Source organism: Psittacula echo (genome assembly GCF_963264785.1).
Source record: "Psittacula echo genome assembly, chromosome: 7".
NCBI classification, from domain to species: Eukaryota; Metazoa; Chordata; class Aves; order Psittaciformes; family Psittacidae; genus Psittacula; species Psittacula echo.
Window position 1 is genome coordinate 21,184,323 of NC_137740.1, and position 27,917 is coordinate 21,212,239.

General features: G+C 42.2%; 1 protein-coding gene across 7 annotated transcripts; it reads right to left on the reverse strand.

The window, feature by feature from the left end:
* Positions 1-255: 255 nt before the first annotated feature.
* GORAB (golgin, RAB6 interacting) lies at positions 256-27,917 on the reverse strand. Of its 7 annotated transcripts, none has more exons than XM_080622492.1 (6): positions 27,797-27,917; positions 26,562-26,922; positions 24,131-24,232; positions 22,173-22,313; positions 19,202-19,527; positions 256-6,201 (listed from the first exon to the last, which is right to left on the reverse strand). In XM_080622492.1, exons 1-6 carry the CDS (start codon positions 27,858-27,860, stop codon positions 6,077-6,079), a joined length of 1,119 nt encoding a protein of 372 aa, XP_080478618.1. In that variant the 5' UTR covers positions 27,861-27,917; the 3' UTR covers positions 256-6,076. The 7 variants fall into 7 exon arrangements, with proteins under 7 accessions (XP_080478618.1, XP_080478621.1, XP_080478620.1 ...); XM_080622495.1 differs by lacking the exons at positions 256-6,201; positions 19,202-19,527 and adding exons at positions 6,238-10,146; positions 10,817-11,000; XM_080622494.1 differs by lacking the exon at positions 256-6,201 and adding an exon at positions 16,386-17,161.

A 27,917-nucleotide genomic window follows, 5' to 3' on the forward strand; every position in this document is an offset into this window, starting at 1 on the left:
CCATAATCAGAGTCTGGGCAGACAAATTGGCACCACTGTTTTCGTCTTCTCTCCCTTCACCCCCCTTTCTGGAAGAGGACTAACCCTTCGGAGCACAGTCACAACTCGCAAATATTTGTGGGTATTATATTGCAACAGGGAAAAAAATCCAAATGAAGGTAACTGCTAAAAGCTTAGTCCTTCTCCTATGGAAAGTAGCTTTATGCACATCCATAAATTTCCTTTGGAAGTGGCCATTAAAATTGCTTCTTGTTTAATTTATTTTTTTTTAAGGTCGTTTATACACTTTTTCTCATCTTGCAAACGAATGATGTCACTGGCAGGACCAGTAATGAACTGAAAAAAAAAAATCAACTTTGTCAAAAAGCAAACATTTCAATACCAGTCTGCTAATCCAGTCAAATACTTAAGCATGTGCTTAACAACCAACATGTATTTAAGTGCCTTGCTCCCACAGGGACATCTGTCCACACTCATCTTCATGCACAAATGATGTGCTTGAAGCAGGGAGGGTGTTTAAACTGTTGCAGGATGGGACTCCTTGGGCCTGGCTGCTGAACGACTCCTTGCACAGGCAGCACAACATGACAGAGACCCCTCAGCAGCTGCGCACGGGTGCCCTGACCCACTCGCTGATGGTCGCTGGTCCTCCCTCTCCTTCTACAATCTTGAGACTGATGTCCTCAGGGTTTCCTGCATTGCTGCTTTCTTTCTAACAGTCAGGCCCACCTCTTTTTGCCCACTGTTCAAAGGACAAATCCTTCTCCAGATGCCACGAAGCAAATCCTCTCTAACCTGCATGGTGCTTTGCTTTGCAGATATCCCCTTGACACACAAAATCCTGTTTAGTTAAAAGCCTCCTTGCACGATACTTGTGTTCTTCGGTTTGGGTGTGTGGATGGGGATTTTAGGTTTGTTTTTATTTTTTTGGAAGCTATTTTAATGAAGTGGAAGCAAAACCAAATAGCAGGCTGCTCAAGTGGGGAAAAATAAATGCAAAACTTGAAAATGAATAATTGGCATGGTTTTAATTAAGAAGCGGTTAACTGTTTCGGGGTGAAGAGCATGGGCTTGGGTTGACACTGTCTGAACCCTGGAAAGAGCACGTTAAGCTGTTCACCATGCTGCGGGTTAAGAAAATGGGAAATAAATACATCCCAGCCTCTTGGAAAACTAAACCATCTTTAGTGCTCAGCTGTAAACTTTCTTCAGCAATTTATTAGAATTCCAGAAAACACTTGTTGAGTAGCCTTGGCCCATAATAAATATCAGTCCTTGTTTGTTTGTTTTTGTAATGGGAACAAAACCACATCTTTTTCTTTCTAAAGTGGATAATTCAATTACATGGCAAGAAACACATTCATTGTCCAGAATACCCAGAGAAGATTGCCACGAGACTTGCAGCTCAGTGGAGAGAGGAGGGGAACAGAGCCAGCTGATACCCAGGATTGGTTTCAGGGAAGATTTCCTTGTTGGCATGTCCACTTTTGCAAGAGATGACAGCAGCAGAGGATTGTCATTACAAACAGGAGGCAGAGACGGGCACCTCTGTCCATCCCAGGAAGTGGAGCTTCGGGGTGGCAAGGCAGATATGAATGAAAGAGAACGAGGGATAGTGAAGGGAAGTGACTTCGTGACACACAGCAGCTCCGAGGTGGCAGGGAGATCCAGCCCTCTGTTCTCAGCCTGCTGTGTGCACTCACGAATTTCTCGTGATTTCCTCCAGAAAATGCAAACCCCAGGTTGCTGCCTGCAGTGCCAGCAAGGAGTCTGTCACATCCATGTGTCAGCACCGCTTTGGGAGCCCTGCTTAACTGCTTGCTGACATGTTCTGAGTGCCTGGTAGGCACTCAGATCCAGTAAAATGGGTGTTGTTTGAAGGCAGAAATCCACCTTTGTCCCTCATCTCACATCTGATCACGTGCTCTTTCTCAAACCTAGTTTCAGTCCAAAAAATATCAGTTTTTTCTTCTAGACACTGAAATACTTCAACGTTTCTTGCTCTGCAGGCTGTCATCGCTTCGGTGGGGACTGGTCCTGGCCTCAGTGGTAGGAGGCAGATAGTGGCAATGATCACAAATAAGTCTGGAGGCAATACCCTATAAGATCAGGGAGTGCTTGTGAGCATCCATTCCCTTCTATGCCTCCATTTTTGAGAGCCTGCCTTGCAAAAGGACAAACAGGAGTCAATACTTTAAAATCAGTTCTTGGTGGGTTTGGTTTGTCCACCCTCTGCAGGCAGCCTGGCTCTGGGTTTAATGCTAGAAAAGTCTCTGAGCTGAAATAGCTGAAGGGAGGTACTATCCAGATAAGCAATTACCCAGTGTGCTTTCCCAGGGACAGCCCAGCAATTATGGTCAGCAATAAAGAAATCTGACAGTTGTCAAAACACAGACCCTCATTCCTTCAAGCTCTTCTTGAGGGGCACAATTAGCGTGCTGATGTGATTAAAGCCATGTTCAGCTCTGTGATAGGAGAGCCAGATGCACCCAGATAACTCCTCCAAAGCCAGCCGCTCAAAACTGAGGCGTTGGTTACCTGATTTGTAGCCAATCAAGTAGAAATCAACCATTCCTATCCACATAGCTACATCATGCCATTAAACAGCCAAACCCTCTTCTCTTACGTGTCGTTGAGGGAGATGAAATCCATATGGCCCAGACAGTGAGCACAGGCTAGGGATGGAAGGAAGGACAGAAACAGCATTTCTTCAGGACAGAAGACAATGGAAATGTTTCCACTGATTCCAATAGGCTCTGAATCAGCGGCTGCAACCAATTTTCCTCCTAAATGGACTTCCATATGTCTAAAAAAGTCTTGCAAGCGCTGGAATTTGTTACAGAACAAACCTGTACTTTATTACTCTGCTCCCCAACTCTGAGTGTTTCTCCCTTTAAATTCCTTGCTCAGCCATTTCTGGGCTTCGGGGTTCACTTTCAAGGAATGCATTCACTTCTAAAGCTAACATTTTTCCATGACACAAAAAAAGTTTCCCCCCTCTGCTCCCAGACTTCACTTCACTTTGCTGGGGTCTTGAATCTTTAGCTTCATCAGAAAAATAAGTGGCTCTATGTGCAGAGGAAAACATGGGGAGGAAATCAAGTTCACCAGACCTGAAACCTTCTTCACTTTACAGATAGCCTCTGAAACACAGATATTTGGGGAAAAGCCTAGCAAAACTTCTTTTTTTTTTTTACCAGAAATTTTCCATTTCCCACTTCTCTTAATACAGAAGAGATTTTATTTTGTTCTCTTTTTGACAGGCATCCTTAAACTAAAGATTTTTCTCTTTCCTTCATTCATTAAATCAAAAAAAAATTGGCAGAAGTGAAGTTTTCCATTTTTATCAAAAACCGTTTTGTAGGGAGAGTCACTTTCTTGCCCATGATGTTCTGTATGTGCTCTGTAATTCATTTAAAGGGGTTTAGGAACCTATGTACCATTTTCAGTAGTGGTTTAGGCACGACAAGGGACATTATCACAACCAGCGTCATATGCATATTCCAGTATTATCAGTAAAGTTTAAGCTTTTAAATACCTTTTATCTTGTCCTGAGGCGTCAGCAAAAGTCAGGCTTCTTACAATGTCTTGAAAATACAACTTAAGTTTGATTAAGCTCTTAAAACCAAATAGAATATTTATAACTTACTCCTAAAGCTATACCAAAATGGTCATAAACATTATAGTTTTTAAATTCATCTATCTGTGCAAAAATATTTTCCATTTCCTTGGAAGAATGAAAACACAGGAAGAAAGTTTCAAAGCAACTCCCACAAGGAACATCCCTAAGGTCTCATTTAATTCACAATTTTAAGTTTCTAAGCTTCCAAAGTATGTTTTAGTTGATGTTAACTTTAGCTTCAGGGTGTTGTTTCAAAATGAAATCTCAAAACATTTCATTAGAAAACAAAGCCAAAACACTTGGATTTATTTTTCTTCCTTTTCCAGAACAGTTTGTCAAGCTGATGTGAATTCACTAACATTTTCAGACAACCTAAAGCACAATTTTTTGGCAAATAACTAATTTGCCAAAAAAAAAGGAAGTAATTGTCCTCTTCTAAGAATAAGGATAAAATCATCTGTGATTTTAAGTGTTCAGACTGGGCAGTGATGGAGTATTTGCCCTGATGATAGAAAAAGAGAAATAAATTTTGCTTATTACTTTATACATATGTTGATACATATCTCAAATTTATATACACACACATACACACACGTCCCTTTCCGTCCAACATGAATGTTTTCAACACAGAAAAAGTAAAGAGAGGAGATTGAGTGCTGATTAGAACAAAAGTTGCACTGTACCTTACAGATTTCAGCATGTCTCATTAAAACCGGGCTTGAAATATACATATCCTTTAATAAATAAAGCTTAAGGTACATAAACACTGCAGCGGATATAAATTATTTTAACCAAAGTATGTAGGGAAAAAAAATTACTGGAACACCACGATCCAGGGCATTTTACAGTAAATTGGACTTCATCAGCGGTTTTGCATTTTTATTTGATTTTGGAGTTCCTCCACTAAAGCTGTAAGTTTTGTAGAGTTTATTTCACACCTTGTAATTTAAAACGCTACACTCCATCGAAATTCCTCTCAAAAAAAGGACCTGAGTAATTAATGTCTTTGGGCTCAACATTCATTATATCCCACTAGTGTGAAAATTCATAAAAATAAGACATGGGATTAGGAGCTTAACAGCCTCACACATTTGCAGAGCTGCTGCATTGGCAAATATTTCTCTGCTGTGTCGGACTGGAGCACGCTCCCGGCTGCTTTCATTTGTTTCGTTGGATGATCCAAGTCATTAGAAAGTGCCTGAAAAGTAACCTCATGTCTCATGCTCATATTTTTTCTTGGAAGAAGATGAATAGAAGGGGTTTGGGCCATTTCTTCCCATGATTTCCTTCATTTGGTAGGATGTGCTTTACCTCCTCATAGAGACAATGGGAATTTAGGGCACTTGCAGCAAGGGGACTCCAGATGCCCTTGGAAAGGAAGCAGAACCTGGGCTTTGATTACTGAGAGCTGAATTGCTTCCTTTATGAGAACGCCCTGGGTTCTCCTCCCTGGTTCCAAGGAGGTGGAACAGCTCCGAGTTGAATCACAGACTCCGTTTTGCCCTTGGCGGATTCATAGATACAGTGGGTGAATTTGTGCAATGAACAGTAACTTTGACCAGAGTTTAATTTTGGAGGGACATAAACCATTCACAAAGTTGGGCTGAATTTGACAAGCACATTTTGCCAAAAAAACAAACAAAACCAACAAGCCTAATACAGGAGGCTCTTTTTAAAACTTCAAAACATTTCATTCCAAAGTGTTTTCAGAGCAAAGAGGTTGACTTCATGTAGGTGTTTCTGAAATGAGCCTTTTGGAGGTTTTATTGAAAAGCCTGACTTTAGAAAAAAAATGAAATTAAACTGTAAAATGGAACATTGTGTTTCAGATCAAACACCATGTCCTAGGTTGTCTCAATATTTCTGGTGGGGTTTTTTTTTGTTTTTGTTTTGGTTTTTTTTTTCCCTTTTCTTAAGACTCTCTTGGTTCAAAACAAACAGAATTGCTTCATTCCTTGGTCGCCTCCCTCAGGTATCTAAATCTGACCACAGTACAAAGCATCCTTTATTCACCCAGGTCCAGCCATTCACCCCAGGACATGGCTGGCTAGAAACTCTAAAGAGTAGATCAGTACAGCTCTCCCTTCAGGTCTGGCTACTCAATTTCCTTCTAAACTGGGCAATTCCTGTAGTGCTGAAGTCACTCATCACGACTCCCTCTATAGCCAATGGTGAGAAATTCGAGCCCAAGATTCTTAGGACAAGCCATACTCTGAATATGCCACTTGATTTTAAAGGGAAACAAGCTGTCCAGTTTGGACTCAGAGATACTTTAAGTGAGGGGATGTGAAGTCTGTGAAAGGTCTACTCTTGGGCAGAAAGTACCACTGGAAATTGCTGTCTTCATTACTGCACATGCCTGTGGAAGGGAAAACCATTTCCAAGATAGATCAGCTATTCCATCTGCCCTGGAAATTAATCTGTCAGCAGCAGCTGGGAAAAGTGCATCAGCATTCAAGTACTTTGCTGCCTTCTGATGTTTAGGGTCACATTTGCATCACCTTTCTGCCAAGTGCTTTTTGGCTTTAAGATGGTGCACAGCCACCGATCCAGGGAAGTCTGGCTTTTCAGGAAGTTCTCTAAAGAAAAGCATACCAGAAAAAAGGCTTATTTTATTTCACTCTACACATTTTAAAGCAATATAATTAAAATAACTGGTTTAGCATCCTAAATGAAGTTTACACATTTTACCCCTTGAACAATAATTCTAACTTAAGAAGTTAGCCCACTCTTAAAAAAATAAGTAAATTACACATCTTCTTTGAGCTTAATGAAAGAAACTTCTACCTCCAAGCTTGACCTGGAGGCTGTGTTTCAGCCTCCCTTTTCTCTCCAGCCTAGAAAGCTGTTTTGCACTCAGAGCAAGCCACCTTTGTAGTGAAAAGATGAGGAGATTCTAAGGAAACATCTGGACTTCTCAGATGGGTAAAAACTGGGAGATCTCTCAGCAAAGTTATTCTTTAGTTTGATCAAAAAATCTGTCATCACATACTCTGGCTGGTGAAGAGGTGATAAAATCATTCAGTTTTAGGACATGGAGTGGTTCTCAAATTCAAATCAGATGGAAAGAGAGACAACATGTTTTCAAAAGTAGTTAGGCTCCCAGCTAGAATGATGACTCATATCATTTTCTTGTAGTTGCAAATTGAGCGTGTTTCTGAGTTTGAATACAGCAGCAAATAACCACCCCACCATACTTTTCTTATGAACTTATCTTACATCATAGCTCTGTGCCCTCACGAGGACAGCAACCGTGAAACATGGTGCTGTTGTCCATGCAAGCAAGCACTGATCCAGTGCTTTGCTTGCTCTGAGGATATCTACATGAGTTGATGCACAAGCATGACGATGAGTCACAGATGGCTCGATTAGTGTTGGAAATTCAGTGCAGATCTGAGCAACTTTTGGATGCTTCCCACCATGCATATTTCACTCCCTGTCTCACTGCAGAGCCTGCTGTGCAAATGCTTTAAAGGATAACACAGAAAGAGTTGTGCGTTGGGAACTGGAAAAAACATTCTCTTCAAACACAGTTAATGGGGCAAGAATACCCAAGTTTAAACTGCAGCAGTGTAGTTTCCAGTTAGACCTTGGAGTAACCTTCTACAGGTGACAGACAAATTCTCCATCACTGCAGGGTGCAGAAACTATTGGACGATTCTCTGTCAGTACAGACAGGGTGGACTAGGTTGTGGCTATGAGTTATGGGACATTTTGAGATCCTTTCCCCTTCCATCATTTCGGAACAGGTCAGCCCACCTGCAGTTTAGTCTTGCTCGGAAGTTGCACCGTGAAAACACATAGTCTACAGGTCAAGTCCACACACAGAAACTACTAAAGAAGCAATCTAAGAAATAACACTAACTTTTCAGCAGGAGCAGAGCTCACATTTCTTCAAGGGAACATCCTCCATGAGCATCATATGTATCTGGATGGTTAAGCAGTACTGATACAGAAAGTTTTGTTTGCGGGTATCCAGGACTGGATTAAAACTGCTGTGACCCCATACAACGAAACATTGATGCAGTGTATACCACTCTGCCTAGTCAAATTTATCCTCTGAATTGTTATGGGGCAACTTTAGTCCAAAAGAATTCATGCCAGATGAGGTATCATATGTCTTCCTGCAGCCAGTGTAAAATGTGAAGCCAATATAAACACTATATAGCATGTTCTAGATGATCCAACACAAAGCAACAGTGTACACACACCTGACCTGGATCATATTTGTCCTGCCAGGTGATTTTGCAATACACAGACTTGAGTGTTAATGATGTGGAATCCTAGCCCCATCTATTGCCCTGACAAGCCTTCGTCTAGTGTTTCTCTCTTAAAAAAAACCCTTCCTGTCAGTTCAAGCTCAAATGCAGCATTCAGAGATACTAATACCATCCTGACAGGTTGTTAATGATGAGTTTTCTCTCCTCAATCAGGCTTAAAAATGGAGCCTGTAAGGAATGACGTTTATGCCTTTTAGCAGAGATGCAAGAAAGAACATTGATATTCAGCACCACTACAGAAAACTACCCAGCAGCAGAGTCCCAGCCATCAGCTCTGCACAGTGTATGAGACAAGCAGCCCTTGATCTGCTCTTGACACTAGACCTCACTCAGGGCCAACTGTCCAGGTTAGTGGAGCTGTAATTTGAGGCAGGTCCCCACTAACCTGAGGCTGTACATCATGTAGCACGCAAATCCAGCCCACCTGCTGTGCCCAAGGTTAGGCCCTAAGCAGGGCTTTCTCCACCTTCAGTTACAGACATCACACATGCCCTCCATGTCCCATCAGCTCCACTGAGCATCTTGCAGTGATCTCCTCAGATACGGCTCAACATGCAGGATGTACCAAGGCACACTTGTCCTCCAAATAAAGGTTCTTGTGTCCTGTGAGAGCACCTTCCTCTTCAGCTGGGTTGAGAGCCATCACCTGGTTCCTCCATAGCCACAGACAAACCTGCTGCCTGCTTGTAATCCAGGTAAGATAGCAGTGTTGGATTCACCTCCACCTCAGAATGTATGCCACAGCTTACCTTAGACACCCCAACAGGCCAGCCATGCAAATGAAACGAGGGCAGTTTTCCCTCCCTCTCCAACCCCATATCTCCAACCCTATGGGACAACTGTCCCTGGACTTCACACACCTCCGCTGTGTTGCAATTCTTCTGAGTCCAACACTACAGACTGTTATCATGCCTCTTGGCCCTGAGATCAAGGAAGGGTCTAGAAGTGCTACAGCCCCATCTTTTGAAAGCAATTCATTTATCAGGTGAGGGCTTGACTAAGCTTGATTAAGTTTATACAGCAGGAAAGTGGCAGTGGCATGCTATCCCCCAGCTTACACGGAAACACATCCCAAATGCACAGTCGTAACTGCCTTGGGCTTGCACAAAACTCGAGTGGCCTCTTGTTTCAGGGTTAGCTGATAATTTCTTCCACAGAAACTCCTGTGTCAGTGGATGCAAATTGTTAAAATTCTCAAGCTTTCTTGCATTTGTTGTATCTGCCTTCAGGGTTTTGTTTTTTTTTTTTTTTTAGTATTAGATGGTGCTGAGTTTCCAAGCTTTTCTCTAGGGGGATGAGGCCATCAGGTGACCCACAGTGTGGACAGCCAGCCAAAACTCTGTGAAGATGGGATGTGAGCAAATTGGGCATGAGGAGAAAGCCCTAGGAAGGAAAAAGGAATATCTCATTGCGAGAGGTTTAAAGTGATCCCGAGAAAATCTCTAAATTAAGAGTTTACTGAAGGGGTGGATAGGAAGGAAAATTTTAGAAGAGGAGGACTTCCAGACCTTACTTTATGTTACTGACAGCAAGGCTGTGTCTAAACAGACCACGTACCTCCTCTGAGCATGCAGTGACTGCAGAGGCGATACCTGAGCAGACATACTGGAGAATTGTGTGTCAGGCTTCCATCTGGGCTTTGCCAATGCCTGCCTCAGCACTGATTATGAGAAGCAATCTCACTATCCAGAAAAGATGGAGGCACAAATTTAGTAGAGGAGCCTGGTGAGGTGTTGTCCGTACATCCCTTTTAAGGACATAGTCCTGACAGGATGTTTAGCATCTTTTCTTTCTGATAATTGCTGTAACTGGGAAAAGCAAAGAGAATAAACCCAAAGAGTATCAGCCATTCTTCAGGTGCAAAGCAGAAGCAGGAATCTTCAAGGCCAAGCAGGACCAGGAAACAAAAGCTCTGACTTGAGTTAGTTGTGTACCAGGCAGTCCTGTAAGAGAAGCCGAGTTTCTACCTTGCATGGATTCTCTGTGCTCTGGTGTGCAGCTGAGCCCCTGCCGTCCACAGAGTGGATGTTTTAGTGCCTGGCTCTTTTTAACTGGCACATGTTAAGAGCTTTGAATTAGCAGGTGCATAAAAACTGTCAAAAACCACTTAGCTCTCAAGACAGTCTGTCGGTTGCATTAAAAATATGGTTTTATGTAACCACATTCTCTCAACACTTGCTGGGTATTACGGCATGGGAAAGTCACTTGCCCTTTCCAAATGAAAGCAGCGATGTTTTGACTTTCCTGCAGAAAAATAAAAAAAGAAAGAAAATTAGAAAGGCTACAGTTCCTGTGATCTTGCCAGGGAATTGCTCCCGTTTTCCACACTAATGTTAGATTTCCTCCAGCAAAACAAGACCAACCTAAAGCTTCACACTAGAGGCAAGCACCCCAGGATACTAAAGGGCCAGTGCCTTGCAGCCTTACTGAGCTGGAAATGAGGGATTTTTGACAAATGAATGGGAAGATGTCTCACTTTCTGTTTGAGGAGGTGGTATTTGCTGCAAGCATGATCTGTGGTTAAAAAAAATTAAAAAAAATAAAAAATAAAAAAAAAATATTGGAGTTTTACAGGGGTTTAGAGCTAGGAGAAAAGCTATTTGTGCCCATGTTTCAGAAGAAGTTTAGAAATGGTTTCAATTCTCACTCTCCCCATAGTCATGAGTCCCAAACATCTGGGACCCCAGAAACAAAAGCATCAGGTTTCCAGAGTGGCGAGAGTTATAAGACAAAGGTCCAGAAGAATTTTTAAAACACTCGAAAGTGCTTCTGAAATCAGCTCCCTTTCAAATATGTGGCAAATACATTAAAGTGGACTTTGGATTAAAGTTTTACTGCCTCTTGATAAAAGCCATTTGCACCTTTGATGTGTTTGTGGATTGCAGCCATCCCAAATGCCTTCCCCAGCACTCACCCTCATCAGGAAGTCTCCCTCTGGCTCTCTCCAGGAATGCCCAGATGGGTTATCATCTGTCACCTCTCTAGGGGTGATCAACTCCAAACAGCCACCTCTGGGGTCACAGACACAGTAGGTGAAAGTAAAGATTTCTGAGTGCAAGCATTTAAGGTGTAATGGTGAATGTGGATAACCCCAAAGCCTGTGAGAAGTGGAAGGAACAATAGGGATACAAGCTTCTGAAACTGGCTGCAAGTTTAATGCTACTGAGTTTTAATTCTATGAATCAAAACACTTCCAGTACCACCTTGCACTCACCCACATTCTGCTCAGCCTGATTGCTTTGAAAAGCCTTGGTTACTTCCCTAGCATGGAGGACTGATGGGTCCATGAAGACTCTTGGCAGCTGCTAGAGGCAGGAAGGGAAACTAGTTGGACAGAAGGAGAAAATTTATTGGTGGCTTAGGATGGTTTGAGAAATGGATGACTCCAGTGCTGAAGGCAGTTGGGCAAAAGAGATGGACTAGACCTTGGAAAAGTGTTTCATGATTCCTCCCATATGAAATGCAGATATGGCTTTGTGGATGTCAAGGCCAGAAAGAATCATCATGAATGTCCAAGCGCAATGGCCAGGATAAGGAAAATAATTTCTTATAGCTTCTCAGTTTCTCCCAGTGAGAGCATCACCCCTAAGAGACTCACAGAGGGACTGTCACTGGCAATACCAAATATGCTGAGCAAGTCCAGGAGCGGGAGCCTGCCTGCTTGGCAGTGCTGGTTTCCTGCAAAACTGGTTAATGTCAATGAGACTGATGCACACTCCACAGTAGTCAGGGGATGCAGTGGGATGTCATGGAGAAAAGTCCATTGCTAAATATTTTGATTTGAGGAATGCAGAAAAGAAAACAATTGGTATTTTAGCAGAGAGGGTGGTTGTGGTGGGGAGATCTGAAAGCAAGAAAAAATCCTGCAGGGAACCAGGCATGACGTTTTGAAACAGCTGCAAGATGTTCTTCATGGAGAATCAGAGAAGCGTGTTAGAAAAATGCTGAAATGGACCTGGTATTTTATGAGCACATCCTCATGCTAACAGCATCATCTTCTCTGCCATGAGGCTAATCACCAAAACATGGACCACTTGAAGCTCACACGACAGCAAAACCAGAAACAACACCTAGGACACCATCAGCACTACAGAGTATGAAATATGCACAATCAGCAACAAGAATCATCACCTAAACAGCTACAGAACTTCTCAAAACATGATGCAGGGTTTTGGTGATACTCAAAAACCTAATCCAGATCCAAATTGGGCAACTTTGAAGAATATGATGTCTGAATTGGATTAACCCCTCCCTGGGACAGAGAACCTGTCTACTCTGGAATGGGAAAAGTGACATGAGCCTGCAAAGACATAGCTGTTTCGCTCCAGTGAGCTCACGTTGCAAAGGCAGTGAGCATACTCAGCACAGATTTCAGCACAGGCTCACAGCACAAGTCTCCAATGATGTTACAATTTGTTGCCCAAACTAACAATCTGAAGGATAGCAAATTTGTGCCTTTTCAGCCCTACCATACACAGACTAGTGAGGTATCCCTGCTGGGCTGATGATGAGGTACTTCCTAAGGCTGGGGTAGTGCAACATGTTTCTTCCACATGGAGAAAGTCAGGAAGATACCATGGCTTGCTGAGACACCGTCTGCTGGATACCTAGCTCTAGCCTTTAGTGAAGGAGTCACACCAACAGTGACCTTCTGTTATTTGCTGCCTAGGAATGACTCCCAGGGTTCTCCATCCCTAGAATACCAGGTTGAAAGGGGCCTCAAGGATCATCTGGTCCAACCTTTCTTGGCAAGCATGACCTAGAATAGATGACTCAGCATCATGTATAGCCAAATCTTAAAAGCGTCCAGTGCTGGGGAGTCCACCACATCCCTGGGGAGATGGCTGATTGTTCTCATTGTGAAATATTTTCCTCTAGTGTCCAATTGGAACCTCTCCAGGGGTAACTGGTACCCATTACTCCTCATTCTTTCCCATGTGACTCCTTGTAAAAAGGTAGTCTCCATCTTCTTTGTAGCCAGCTCTCCTGGGGACATGGTGGTTCACAGCCATGTGGAAGCATGGTCAAGAAGGTCATCTGCCCTTTAGCTACGTGGTAGGTAGCTGAAGGGTGCTGCTGGACCTTGTGACTGGAGTGCAGCCATGTCCTCGCTTGATTTTGATTACTAGCAAGACACCTCATGACATTGCTAAACTTGATGTTCATGGGGTGGCTCTGTCCTTTGTTCTACTATCTCCTTTACTGGCTCTTTCAAGGAGGAAGCTGTGTATGTGAAATAACTCAGTGGGGTCTCCTTCAGGACATTTAGGTACTAGTACAGAAGCAATATATGGTCAGCAGTTATGCATGTGGAGCTGCCCCTGATGCATGCCAGTGAGACCTTGACTGCTGCTGTTCTATTATAAACCTGTTGCAGTATTTGTTTAAGAGTCCCAAGCCACAGTGAAGTCAGAGCAATGCCTTTCCAATAAACAAGCAGACTGAGATCTTGGGCTCGGTTTGGCCCTGCATTATCAGGTAATGCCTGCAAATCAGAACAAAGACCCATTACTCTGCACCACAGAGAAAAATGTCAGAAAGACATTTGAAGGGCACAGTCAGCACTGATAACACGAACATGAGAGAATCATACCAGATGATTCTATGTTCACATAAATCATCAGCACTACCAACTGCTTCAGAGAAAAGCAAGAAACCTTACAGGGGGAAGTTAAAGAGTCTCCATTATTCAGAGATTTATTTATGACCCGTGTTTCATTTTAATTACACACAAAGCAATTAAGGCTGACTTGGGTAGTTTTGTCTTACTTGGCTCCAACCCTTGCAACCAGACTCAGGGAGGGCCATGGTTTTAGCCCATGCACGGTCTGGGTCAACAGTGATTCTGTTCCTTAATTCAGCCACATTAATTAATTAATTATTAATTAATTTCCACGTCCTCCCCCATTCTGCAAAATGCAAGACTAAAGAGGTGTCCCTAGCACTGCAGCTTTCATGCTGGATGATTTATATCTACTTCAATGTCATCACTAGGCACAAAACAGGCTCTTCCAGTACTTGGGGTTTCATTCTCTGCTGTGACGAAATCTCCAAGCTTTTGTCTTACCACCTGCTCAGATGGATCCCAGTGCTCCTACAAGACCACTGGGCTGAACAAGGCTTGCAAGGCAACCTGTCCCATCTCAATCATCCAACAGTCTCCAGAAAATAGCACAGCCCTTACATGACATAGCCCTGGAAAAGGGAGTCATGCATTTGCTACCCAGCTCTGAAGTACAAATGCAACGCCCTGGCTCCCGCACGTGCTTTCGGGTTCCGGATACCACACCAAATGGCATCCCTACTGCTGCTAGACTTTCTGAACACCATTGCCTATTCTATAGGACACTGTCCATGTCCTCTGAAGGATGGTGTGGCATGGAATGCTGACACTGTCAGATCTCTGCCATGAGGCCTGCCTTACTTACTGTGCAAGAGCAATTTCTCCCAGTTCTCACCTCTTGCACACATGTGCCAGATGTGAAAGCCAGTTCAGACATTAAAATCCACTGCTCAGCTCTAGCAGTGTGGAAAAATAAAATCACTGGCTGATCAGCCAAACAAGCAGGTGGGAGTGGTACGGACAGAGGCAGGAAAGACAAGTTACTAATCCTGCCCAGTGCTCCCAACCAACTTGTTATACTGATTTACGTTTAGCTAATTGAGAAAATGACTCTAACTACACAATCCAGGCCCTAATTCAGAAAGCCTCAAGCTTTTTAGTGTCTCTACCTGTATCTTAAAAGGCATGATTTAAACCCTGTAACTAACAGGCTGCCAAAGGCAAGGATTTGAAGGATCTAATATCCTATCACGCCGAGGGGGTGAGGCTTGGCTAACTTCTCTCGTTACTTGGTCTTTTCTCACTGACGTAGAAGTTTGCTGCTGGGACATAAATCAGGGGAAATGATGAAGGAAACCAGTCTCGTGCCCTATCAAAGGAGCCAACACTTGTTTTAATAGGACCATGCAGACTAGTCTAAATAGGACACTTAACAAACATGTGGTTTCTATAATACCAGCCCACATCTCTACACCCTGTTTGCGCTGCCACTGGCAAAACCCTTTGTCTCCTGCACATCACACCTATATCCACAGAATCAGAAAAGGGATCATGAAATAATACCAAAGTGTTGAACATACAATTTCTGGGTTGGATCAAGCCTGCAGATAAATTTTATCTAGCTCTCAGCAACTGCATGAACCTTTATACACAACTATGGCATGAACAAGAGTGGAGCAGAGATTGAAGACACTATGTCTACACAGCATCACACAAAAGTATCAAACTCAGTCCAGGACTCACAGATACTCAAAGATCCCACACGAGGGTGATCATGTAAAGTACAGGCCTCAGGCTGGGAAAATTATATCACAGGGGTTTTTATCCAAATTTGAACCTTGACAAAAGGATGTTCAGAACAGAAAGTCTATAGATCCCACTGTCCTAAGCAGAAAATGCAGAATGGAAGGAATCCCAGCATGGGAGATAGTTCAGTAGTGCTCCGCCCCTTCTGTGGTTCCAGAACTTCCCCAGAATAGGAAAACTCCCATGAACAATCCTTTCTAGCATGGTCTTAATACAGCTAGTGGGGAAACACAGTACCCCCAACCACTAGACCAGTCACTGCTTTTCGTTGTTACTAGTTTTTCCTCATTCACTTTAGATGGGATACAAGCTCAAATGGAAGACACTAACTGCATCACAGAAGGTATTAGGAAGAAGAATAGTTGAGAGAGAACGTCAGTCTCTCCCCAGATAGCTACCGTAAGCTGAAACCTCTTTAGAGCCCAACTTCATCTGGCTGGATATACAATCAGATTGGGGATTGTTCAAGTGTTTTACACCATGCACTACACATTCATGGGAACCCCAGGCTGAGCCATGACCATCTGTGCTCATTTAAACACTTCTTGACAGAGGAGGGAGTGTTATTCTCACCATCCCGGCCAAACTGCAACATGGGCAACTATAACATGCTTTGTAACATTCTCACAGCAGTATACATCAATGTTTTCCACTTCTTCTCATAGTGGTAATGTGGTGGCCCAACACAGAAATGGCTATATTGCCACAGGAGATTGCAAGTCCTCTGTGATAAACCTTGCAGTGTTATTGTCAGCTATCACATGTTGCTCTATTTTCCCTGCCATGGGTGTTCAGCCATAGCATACTTCACATTCAGACTTCTACCTCTACCTGCAAGAGGCCCTTGCTTAAAAATCTGCCCACCCATTCGTGATCTATGCTGAACTTTCAATTTTAACATTTTTCTGAAAAGATACACCATACCAGCTGAGCGGACAGCACACCCACCTTCAATGCACTCCAGTGACAACAGCAACAAATACTGTCAGACTTACCAGCTACTCCAAAGATAGAAATGGCTTTTGCTTGAAGAGCCTCAATTCCAACTGTTCTCTTTCCTTAAAACAAGGAAAAAAATCCAATCCTTTTGTTGCACCAAAATCATCTCCTGGCATTTCTGACCAGCACACATGTTGTTACAATTACGACTGGACTGCTTGGCTCCGGCACAGGGGGAATGTTAAACCAGCATACTGGCACCCATCAAAACATTTGAGAACTTCCAAAGTGGAACTGACACCATGGTAGTGGTTTATATCACATGTCAGAGAAAGGCTTCATAACTCAGATCAAACAATTTAACTCTTGCGCTCCCTGTCTGGAGAGAGCAACCAAATGTTAGGCTGCCTATTGTATTTCACATGGCTGTTTCATGTGGCTTCCAGCCAGTTCACTTCATTTTGCAAGCTCAGAAGTTAGACAGATAGAAATGGGCAGAACTTCAATGAGGGACTTGTCAGAGAACAGAAACTGCTGATTGTAACAACAGCATCTTCCCTGTCAGGATGGTACATAAGAACTTTTCAGTTTCTAAGTAGTTTTGTTGCATATAAACTTACCCCCTTCTAGGAAACTCATATTCTTAAGCAGTTGTCAAAGAGAACTTTGGACTTACAAATTTTTGCCTTTTTTGGTTTGAGTTGTTCAAAAAGTAATCTCACCTGTGATAACAAGGTGCATTCAGTAGGACTATTTTAGCCACATTTTAGCCTACTGAGAACCACAAATTATATGCAAAATGTATGCATGTGCTTCCTGTAAACACCATTACAATTCAACTCTTCTGTCAGATGCTCTTCCATATGTCCCCTGATGAGCTGAATACAACTGTAACAAGGAACAGACCTATTCACTAGGACTCAGACTCACTTGAGGAGCAACTGGGGACAGCTGCAGAGAATGGAAACAAAAATGGTACAATTAAATTATTATTGCACTTACTGACATCCAGTTTTGAAAGCCATAATCAGGTTGCTACAAGCTGTTCTGCAACTGCAGACAGAGCAAAGGAAGTCAGTCACAACTTTCTCACAATACAGTAAAATCTTTAGCTTTTAGACCAGATCTTTCAGCAAAGTAATGGGGAATGCAGTGTATCAGCAGCAGTAGAACAATGTTTCATACATATCTCAAATGATATTTTGGAGTTTTCTAACTTCAATCAGCCCTGATTGTGAGCAGCTAGGAAACAGATTTTAATTTCTGCTCTGTATGGGACCCACCAGTAGGGATTTTCCACCGCTGCCTTGGGCCATAGTTAGTTGAAAAGATTCCTGACAAACCATATCCTGCTATGTCTTTGCTTCATACGTTTCTATATTTTGGAATAGCCTTTTTCAAGGATTTAATTTCACACAGTGGCAAGTTGCCAAAGCACATATCTGATTCTGTCATTTATCTGCTCCTGTGGAAAACCAATCCTGAATACGTGTATTAGTGTAAGATATCACAACTGAAAGTAAACACACTGCGTAGAAGATGCACTGATTTATTAATAGAATAAAAATGAAATGTAGTGACATGTTTTTCCACTATTAAAGCCATAGAGACAGTGTTCCATTTATATACTTGATGCCATCATTCAGTAACTAATTCATAAACTCTGACTGACATGTTCAGGTCAGGTATTACAGAAATCATTTCCACAATGAAAGCAGCCTTCCTCTGTTACAAAGCAGTTAATTATGAACACAGTCCCCACGGTTTGCAGCTGCAATCAGTCTATGGGAGGTTTGCCTATGTCCTCTATTTTAATTCCTGAGACTTTGTCCACCTGGAATAGCTTTTTAAAGCCTTTCAGTGGCAACAGAACAAACCAGCTGAACTTCTTGTGGGGTACACACCCGCACTTCAGACAACAAAATGCACTGAATGTTATGCAAAAATGGGCTCAATTCCAATATCCTGTGGGAATTATTAATTTCAAGATCCCTGTCTAACTATTGGAACTTTGAGGCAACTATGACAGAGGAAAAATGTTTGTAATGCAACAGTTTTAATTGTAACATATTTTCTTTTGTGTGTTTCTACTTCTACATCATACATCCTACAACATCTTAAACTGTAACCCATAATTTTTGTTAAATCATAGCTGCTGTGATTTCATAGATAATGTTAGCAATACATAGCTTTTGTCTGATTTAGTGTCATCTGGAAGAAATAGGCAAAGTGATAAATAGGAAATATTACAACTGACTTTGCAATTTGCCTCAATATGCAAATTTCCTTTAAATCAAGAGAGAGGATCAGCTACGAAGACAATTAAAACAAGCACTTGGGTTTCAAAGGATTAAAAAACATTGAAAACTGATCTCTTACAGATACAAGGGAAGACAAACATCCTAATGCAGTTGTCAGGGGACAGAATGTGTTCAGGAGCAGCCTAAGTTGTGATGTTCTCTCCTGTAGATATGTACCTCCTGCACATTGTTTGCAACAGGTATCTGTAATAGCAATATGCTTTTAGCATTTTTTAGCCTTTGGAAAAGCCCTACCATTTGCTTCCAAGTATCCTCTTTCAGGAAGGTACAAAGCCCCATGAAAACCTGGGCATTAGAACATGAACTTAAACCAAAATGATGATGACAGATGGTAAACCCCAAAAGGGAGTCTTGTGATGAAGAAAAAAAAAAAAAAGGCACCTTTAAAATTTGAGAACCATATTAAAGGAAAAGAGAAATTAAGTGCATATTACTGGCACTGCAGAAGCCCAGATAACATAGAGCACACAAGCCTGCAGACAGTATATCAACCATAACCGGCCAGCTTATCTGAACGTAGTAAGTCATGTAGCAGAACAAGCTGGGGAGTTTCCTGGAGTCACATTTACTGCCTGAGTTTGGCTGTCTATATTGGAGGGGGATTTGGTACCAGAGTTTTGAGACTGAAGCAACTGTTCAGAAATAGCAGGAGAAGCAACAGCATGATTACTGTGTTCATTCTCCGGCACCGTAGCACTGGGACTGAGGTTTTCCTTAGCTGTCCCAGCATGACTGTGTGACTGGCTGGCTTGTCTCCCTGCTTCTGCCTCCTGCTGCTGCAGCATCCGCTCCACCTCTATCTCAAGTTCCAGATTTTCCTCATCTGCCTCCACTTCCAGCTGCTGCATTAACTCCTCCAGCTTCCTGGCCTTGCGAAGTTCATTTTGCTGTATGATTGTGCACAGGTGCTCCGTGAGGTGCTCCTTAATCTCTGTCTTGTGTTGGAGGTCTAGCTTGGCTGCCACATACTCCGACTCAGCCTTATCATACCGCTTCCTGCAAAAATCATCATAATTTCTAGCAGGTTAATTCTCAAAACACTTTACAATCTGACACATTGACAGATACTTTAAGCATCCCTGAAATGCAGTGTGCTCTGCAATGCATTATGCCAGCTATTTATGATGTGCTTCTATGCTAGTAAAAGGGAAGAAAGTAAGTTTGAATTAGTCAAATCTTCTCCTCTTGACATATTAGCCTCTCCACTGCTGCTGTATTCCAAGAGTTAATTTGCTTGTCTGAAATCTACAGACTGAATAATGAACAAGCATTTTTACTGCCTATTTTAAGAGATGCATCACTAGCAGCAGAAAGAAACCATCAGAAAGAAACCATCAGAATTCTAGTACTTTACAATTCTAATGAACACCTACCTAATGAACTGAAACACTGCAAAACAGTTTTGTGGTTTTTCTAATCCAGCCATCCACCCGACAGTTACAGATGCTACAGATTGGGTCTAAAATTCTATCCTTCCAGCCACTCATATGTATGTTCAAAAAATCATGAGCAGCACAAATTGACACAGCATATGACATCAATAGTGATCACAACTTTTGCATGGCAACAGATGTAAAATTTTCTTGTAAGCATCCACCGAACACACACCTGCCAATTTGCACCTCTTGTCATCACAAATACAGCAGAAAAGAAATACTCCAAATATTTGTTGAGATTAACACCTCCAGAATATCTAGCACTTTAATGGTTAGTGACCACATAAGTGATGCATCTTCCACTACATTCAGTGAATCCATACATTCTGATTTACTTAGTAGAAAGATAGATGCAATCTTGCTCATCAGGAAAGGGAACATGCAAAAGTTTTTGCAGAATGACTACATGACGTATCTTACAGAGCATTCATAAAACTAATATTAGTAAGGTGGTTGAATAAAGAATCCAGCTGTTTTATAAAACCAGATTCAAATATCTGGTTAAACGGAGCAACAGGAAGACAGAAGGAATTCCTTGCTTACGGAAACAGAAGGAAATAAGACATAGAAACCCCTTCCCAAATATGCTCTGTTATAACCACAAAACTTTGACCCAGCTGTAAAGGCTATGTCTGCAGTGTGCAGAAGACGCGCACTTATGTTTCTCTCTCAAGAAAGTAAAGATTTCCCTGCCTGAGGTATCTCAAATGGAAAAACTAAAGCTATGCTGGAAGCTTTTGCATAGCTAAACCTTTGAGCTGAATTCACACATATTCTTCATATCGTATTTATGAAAATTGCATTCCACAGCAATTGTCAAATGCCCCTAGCTATGCATGTGTTCAGGACTATTTAATAATGTGCTTTTTGACCTAATGAAATTATTTGTGTTTTAGCCCTAAAATACAAGGCAAGAACTAAAAAACTGCTTTAAAAGACGCCAATTAAAAGTAAACCAGCTTTGGCTCATAATGCATACAAACTATAACACCAAAGTACCTAACTCACGTTTCCAAATCCCTCCCTCACAAAAAGACAGACTTGCCAAGTTCATGAATGTCATCAAGTATTTTGTAAAGTTTATCATCATACCAGCATACCTTTTTGTTATCTTCATTAAGAATTGTTTTCTAAGCATCAGAGCCACTTGTGTTATACACTCCTAAGAGATTAAGCATTTCAAACAGACAAATTATTAACAAATTTTGGTAAGGAAATTTCGAAGGGCACTTAATGGTTTTAGAAATCAGACTTAAACCTAGAATAGCTTGAAATGTTTTTCCTCTTGAGGGTATGAAATTTTGTATTAATATGAACTCAGCTACTGAAACTACAGTTAATCTTAGATATTTCACATGATAATTACACAAAAGAAATACTTATTTTTTAGCTACTGCTGCTATTTTTTCAAAGACTAATTACTATGTTTATTGGCCTGAGGTCAATGTATAGCAGAAGTCCTAAGGAAAAATATACGTTTAACACATTGAATTATGAACCAAAAACCGCAACCGAACATTTCCATTTTATTAAATGGCTACATAAACATGATAATGTTTATCTACTGATGTTGTGGTTTACCCACAACTAATAGTGTGTTCCAATTAATTTCTTGCATTTCAGGAACTCATCAGAACCAGAGTGATTAAAGGCACATTGTGAAGGACGAAAGCCTGCTTTTTTCTTCAATTTTTGGTCCCAGTTCCAAAAGCATTTCAGCAGTGTTACATGTTTTAAGCTTAATTGGTCCCATTGATTCCAACAGGACCAGAGCTGTCATCAACAAGCAAGTTTCCCTGAAAAGGACTTTGCTTTTAGGAGTTTAAAAAAACCCAACTCTTTTAGGAGTTTAAAAAACCCCAACTCTTTCCCCCCCACCCGAGAAGAAATAAACAACCTTGAAACAGTAAAGCAGGGCTTATGGACAACTGCACAGTTAAAGCAGTAAAGTACAGGTTGTGACAGCATGAAGCTGGAAAGCACAGTCTGCAGTCAGAAAACCTCTTCAGTTTCCAGATTCCAAGGGAAAAATTAGGAAATAAAAAGCACACTTTTACCTCAAGATCTGAAAGACCCCCAGACTGTGACCACTTTAACTACACATTATTACAATGACAAAACTCCATTACTGTTTTGGTGACAGGAAACAGCATTTTCTCTCTCCACTCAGGCAGGACTATTCCCTCCTCCCTGTTTGTCACCTACCGGGCATAGGAGTAGTCCAGGCTGGCCTGATCAATGCGGTTCCGCAGGATGCCAATGTCAGCAGACACCATGTCATCCAGAGCTTGTAACTCTTTCTGAATCCTTTTCAGTTTCACTGTTTCAGCTTGAGTTCTTTTAGATCTGTAAAAGGAAGATGCTTTTTCTTTTTCCTTTTCAAGTCTATTTTCTTGACAAAACAGGCCCCATTTAATTTGCAGAGCAACTAACTTCTTTAAGACAAGGTTTCTCCTTTACGATTTAAGACTTTTGGTCTTTTTTAATATCCAAAGGGATCTAAAATGCCTGCTATTAAAGGACTATGGCAAAATTATGTAATGACTATAATCAAAGCACCTAAAATGGATTGTGTTTCTTTACTGTGGAAACACACAAGAAGCTGCTGTATCTAAGTAGTTCTCAGTGTAAGGAAACAGGAAATGGCTTGGGGGGGGAAGTGAGAGGGGGAAGGGTATTTAGCCCTACAAATATCCCCTTTCAAAGAAGCCCGGTTAGTAGGGGGCAAAAAGTCACCTAATCTAAGCTTGATTTCCATTTTGTAAAATTATTCCCAAAAGGCCTAGCCAAATCCCAATGAAGTCAATGGAAAGTTTTACATCAAACACAAAGGATTTCAATCAAGCCTTATGCAACCTTTTTCAACTCAGCTTATTCATGCCTAAATTCTGAAAACTAAATGCTGCTAAGGGCAGCAAGCTTTGACGGATTTTACTCCCAAACAAGCTAAGTAACTTTCAACAAGATTTTACGCCAGGTCACTTTGCTGTTATTCATCGCCACCAGCAAAACCATGCTTTTTAGCCAGTGCTTTAGACCCCAAAGCAAGTACTCAAAAGCAAAACTAGATGTGATCTTTATGATCTTTAAGGTTCCCTCTACAACCCAAACCATTCTACAATTCTATATATAGGAAGTAACACCATCTCTCATTATTAGACCAGCTGACGCAGGTGGAGAGAAAGAGACATCCTATAGTACTGCTGAGAGACTGAAGAAGGCCTTTGAATGTCAGACATAACTATCACCTCCCAAGTCCTCCTCTCTTTCTCATGCTCTGCTTCCAGGAGGAAGTACCCAGCCTGGTCACACCCATATTTGGTGACCTAGAGTGACTCAGATCAAATGTGTTTTATCTCTGCCTGGCAAAGGTAAATAAAAACTTCATAACCCCAAAGAGAATTTTCTGCACAGCATTGGCTATGTTCACCTGTGTTACCCAACAGCTTTGATGGGCATAACATAATACATATCTGGGAGAGCACTGTGAGTGTGAAAGCTTCACATCTCCTTCCTTGATACAGTGTTATCAGCAGCTCTAATATACTTCCCTACATACCTTGCCTTCCCTTAGTCTTAAACTATCTTGGTGGACAACCCTGTACAACGCCTAAAGTCTGGTCCCCTGAAGCGCAATAGCTAACAACTGTGAGCACATGTGAATTTTTATAATTTCTTATCAGCCAGAGGTACAATGATACCTTCTTAAAGTGGATTGTCTTCTCTTTTCAACACTTTTCACATACTAATAAGTCAAAAGCCCAAACAGGCATAGTTATAGTTTGCCTTCATAGGTTAGGAATCAAATAAACTTTCCTTAGAAAACAAATCAGGAACGGAGCAGGGATGAGCATCCGAGCTCAACTTCCAAATACACCCTTACTAACAGGTACAAGGATGTCAGTTAATTCTCAAATTCTCAGATAACTTTTCCATCTGGGCACAGAGCTGCAGCTCTGGAAGAGTGAAAAGCTTGTCACAACTTCTTAGCCAGCACTTGTCATCGAAGGGAAATGTCGATCACAGCTGCTCATTTGTGGAGCAGTACATACAGAGCATAGAGAAGAGGAAAAAGTGAGATTTAAACAGAAGATATGTAACTGGTTGCAGATGAAAAGTAATCCCTCCTTGAGCCTCAGCCCATGTTTAGCATAGCTCCTTACCTCTCAGCAATAGCTTTGGCCAGGAGTGCCTTCTTCCGTTTATTCTTCTCTTCTATCAGCCGTTGCTCTTGCTGGAGGATTTCCCATCGAGACTTTTCCTGCCTGCTCATTAACAAGAAGATTAAAATTAACAGAAAGTTCATTTCTCCACCTGTTCCCCAAATGACACAAATATTCACCATCATATTTCCTACAGTAAATTCTAAAAATGTCAAAGGAACGATAAACAGGTTTTGGTTCTGAGAAAAGAATAATAATCTGCAAGAAGTCTTTCAGACCAATAAAACATTTCCAGATGAAATCTGCTGATCAGAACAAAAATATTCATAAGCAAGTAAGCTGCTGGTTAATTCACCTTTGCTAGAAGAAAGAGCATGGAGCACTTTTTCAGAAATTGATTGAATCTTTCATTTAAAGGATGTGCTTCCCCACTAGGTAGAAGCAGTTTCAAGTTTCTAGACCTGCTACTAGTCACCATTTGTTCAGTCTGCCAACACAGCTTCTTTTTTGGAAATGTTTTTCCATAAAACAGATCATTTCACAGGTCTGTTTTATAATACAGTCCACAGATAATTAAACTGGTACAAAAGGCTGCTAAAAGTTGCAGTGAAAATGAGCAACAAGGAAGAACAAGAATTCAGTTTTGCCACCAAGGAAAGAGCTATATGGATTCCATTTCCTAGGCTACATCTACTAAGAGATACAACTAGTCCCAGAGGATGGAAAGCAAAAGGAGACAACATGTGTCAACACAGCTGGGCAGGATTAAGGAGACACAAAACCTGCTTTGCTGCTTTTCTACCATGTTGTATTCTCCATATCCTCTTTCAAGAAGTCTCAGTTTAAAAACAGCTTAGCTTAAAAACTCAGCTATGTTAATTTTAACCATATCAGCAAAAGAATATCTCTTCAGAGTTCTCCTCAACACCCTATTCCTACAACTTCATATAAATATTTTCAGTAAGACTAAATTCAAATGCACAGGCTAAGATTAATTCAGCAGGTTCAGGGGGTGGTTGTTGCAACTAAGTGTCATTTGCTCTCCACAGACGGAAAACCTCTCTGCAAGGTTTTAGCTATCTCTTCCCCAGTCAAACAGTGTCTATTCTTCCACTACTAGGAAGGAGCTGAGCAGCCAGTACTACTGTGAGCTGCACCCACAAGAGGAATTTAGCACTGCTTTTCAAAGTGCTGCTCTTCTGCTGACAGGACAGCTATCTGCAGGTAGGTGATTCCAGCCAGAAGCTCGTCAGGTAAATGGCAGCAGCACGGCCAGCAGCTCCAGCCTCTCAAGGTAAACCTCTGCAAAACAGAACCTCCTGGATCCTTTGGAGTTTTGAATTTGAGAGAAGCTATGCACTGTTTCTCCACACAAGTGCTGCTGACTGCCACAGTCCTGCCTCTCCAGCATGAAGCACCTTCAGTCACCTCTGAGAGCCTACAGACAGATCTAACCAGCCATTGGGTCTGGCACACCACACCTGGAAAGCTGCTCATCCCTGGTTTGGGGGAATACAAATCATGCAAGGAAGTTAAGTGACTGGCTAGTGTTTGTTGATTATATTGGGCAGAAAAGTTTGGACCTGCATAGGAACTCAAGGCTGCAGCAGCATTGTTTTAAAAATAAACCATATGCCCTAGAAAAAGAATTCATCCTTCTGCACCTCAAGTCTTGTTTTGCCTGCTGAGGAAGAAAATAAAATTAGCACGTGGATACAGACAAGAAGAAAAACATCAAGAGGTAAAACCAAGTAATTTCTCACACTGGAAATGACTGCCCTCTCTATCAGTTAGACAGCAGCTTCCTTTTATAGGCTATCATCTGAATTCTGGGTGATGAACTAGTGTAATTGCCATGTTCAGAACCTTTTCCTTTCTCTCTCTTACATGTATCACTTTGAACCTGCTGTTGGCTGATGCATAGGGTGAGAGTCTTGAGATTGGTCTCATCTTGAATCATAAAAGCTAGAGAACTGCTTAAACCTGAAATTTTACATCCTTACCAAGACTTTTGGCATTCACAGATCTGCAGCAATATTGTAAAGGGAACACAAAGTTACACAAATCAGAGCACATTTACTCTCAAAAGGGCTTTCTGTTGCAGCTGCTGGCTTGCATACACAGCACGATGGTGAGACTAAGTCTTCATAAGCCGTTAAGACAGTCCTACATCTTGGACACTTTATGATGTACAGTCCTAATATCACAGGAAATTAATCAAAGACAGCATGGTGCATATCTGCATGGATTACACTACAGAATTTGGTCCTTAGTCAGGCTGAACACAACCAGATATGAAAACCAAAGGTTCAGCGCAGAGACAGAAAACACGATCTCTCAAACCTTCCTATTAGATACAGAAAAGTTAACTTTAATTCACAACAAAAGAATGAATCAATACAGGACAATAAAACCTGTCCCCTGATTTTACCAACTTACTAACAATTCCACTTTCTTTTTTTCCACTTTGCAGTTGGGCTTCGCAGGGTGGGTCTGGACACTGTCACTGCCATTACAGGGATCTACTGGTGTCACTTCCTTCTGCTGGTCTCGGTTGTCATTTTGTCTTTTATCTCCTGCTGAAGGAGGGTGAGGTGGTGGCACAAGCTGCTGAAGATGACAAGGTTTGTGTTTTGGTACAGAAAGTAACTGCTCAGGAGGCACAGAAGCTGCTCCACCCTGCAGTCCCAGCTTCTGACATTGCTGCTGGAGAGCTTTTTCTCGCAGGGATTGCTTCCGACTCTTATTTGCAGTGTGGGGGTGATGCTGCTGCTCTGAAAGTTCATACAAATCTATCAACGGACAAGAGGCAGAAACAGGATTAAAACCAAGTCTTACGATCAAAGACAGACTCTGCGAATAAGCTTTTCTAGGCAAGTAAACTGGTGCAAAACCAACATAAGGAAAAGACATGCAGGGTATCAAGGGAAGGCAACATATGGGTACACCCAGGAATCTGGAAATATTTTGTTAGCATAAAAATCAAGAGTTTTAAAGGATCTGAACATACGAAATGAGAAGAGGCCTGGACTATGGGACTACAAAATGAGAAGAGGCCTGGACTATGGGACTAAAGGAAGAACCATAGGTAGGAGAGAGGCAACTCTTAGGGCAACGATGGAGAGATGAATCTAGGACTAAAGAAGGGTGCCAGACAGTCTGGTGGACAAACTGCAGGTTTATAAAGTGAATAATAGGGAAGAACAAGTTGACAGACACAGAGAAAACTAGGAACACGGGTGGGGTAGTGTACGAGAAGCTGGGGGTGCAGGACAAGAGCTAGAGTATCTGGAAATGTATCACAGATTTGCGGGTTGAGAGACAGAGGGGCTGGGTGGGAGACAGATGGGAGCAGTGAGAGATGGAGGGCCGAGGGACTGGGTGTGGGAAACAAGGGACTCCCTGGAGAACTCGAAGTGTTTGATGTGGGGATGGTCTGGAAGAGCTGAGAGGATGGACAGAGGTGTGGATGTAGGGGACTGAGGGGCTGGGAGGCTGAAGAGACGAAGGAAGGTAGGTGCAGCTGCAGCGGTTAACCGGATGCCGAGAGCCCGTAAGTTCCTCCGCGCAGCTCCCAGCACCGCTGCCCCCCGCTAACCGGGACAGGCACTACGGCGGGCCTGGTCCCGAGGCCCGGCACCACTAGAGCCCAGTCGCGGTCCGTACCTGGGCGCTGGTCCCGTAGGCGCCGCAGCTCCTCCTGCGAAAAGCCAGCCCAAGCCTCGGCCATGACGCTTCCTCCTTCCGCTGACGGGGCGGCAGGCAGGGCCCGCGGCTGCCCCACCAC

Bases quoted from the DNA above. Each gene is read 5' to 3' on its own strand.
- GORAB (XM_080622489.1), bottom strand. From the start codon at position 27,860: ATGGCCGAGGCTTGGGCTGGCTTTTCGCAGGAGGAGCTGCGGCGCCTA. The intron at 26,923-27,796 runs GTACGGACCGCG...GTCCGTTGATAG, and splicing joins CCTACGGGACCAGCGCCCAG to ATTTGTATGAACTTTCAGAG. The intron at 24,233-26,561 runs GTAAAATCAGGG...GTTAATGAGCAG, and splicing joins GTGGAATTGTTAGTAAGTTG to GCAGGAAAAGTCTCGATGGG.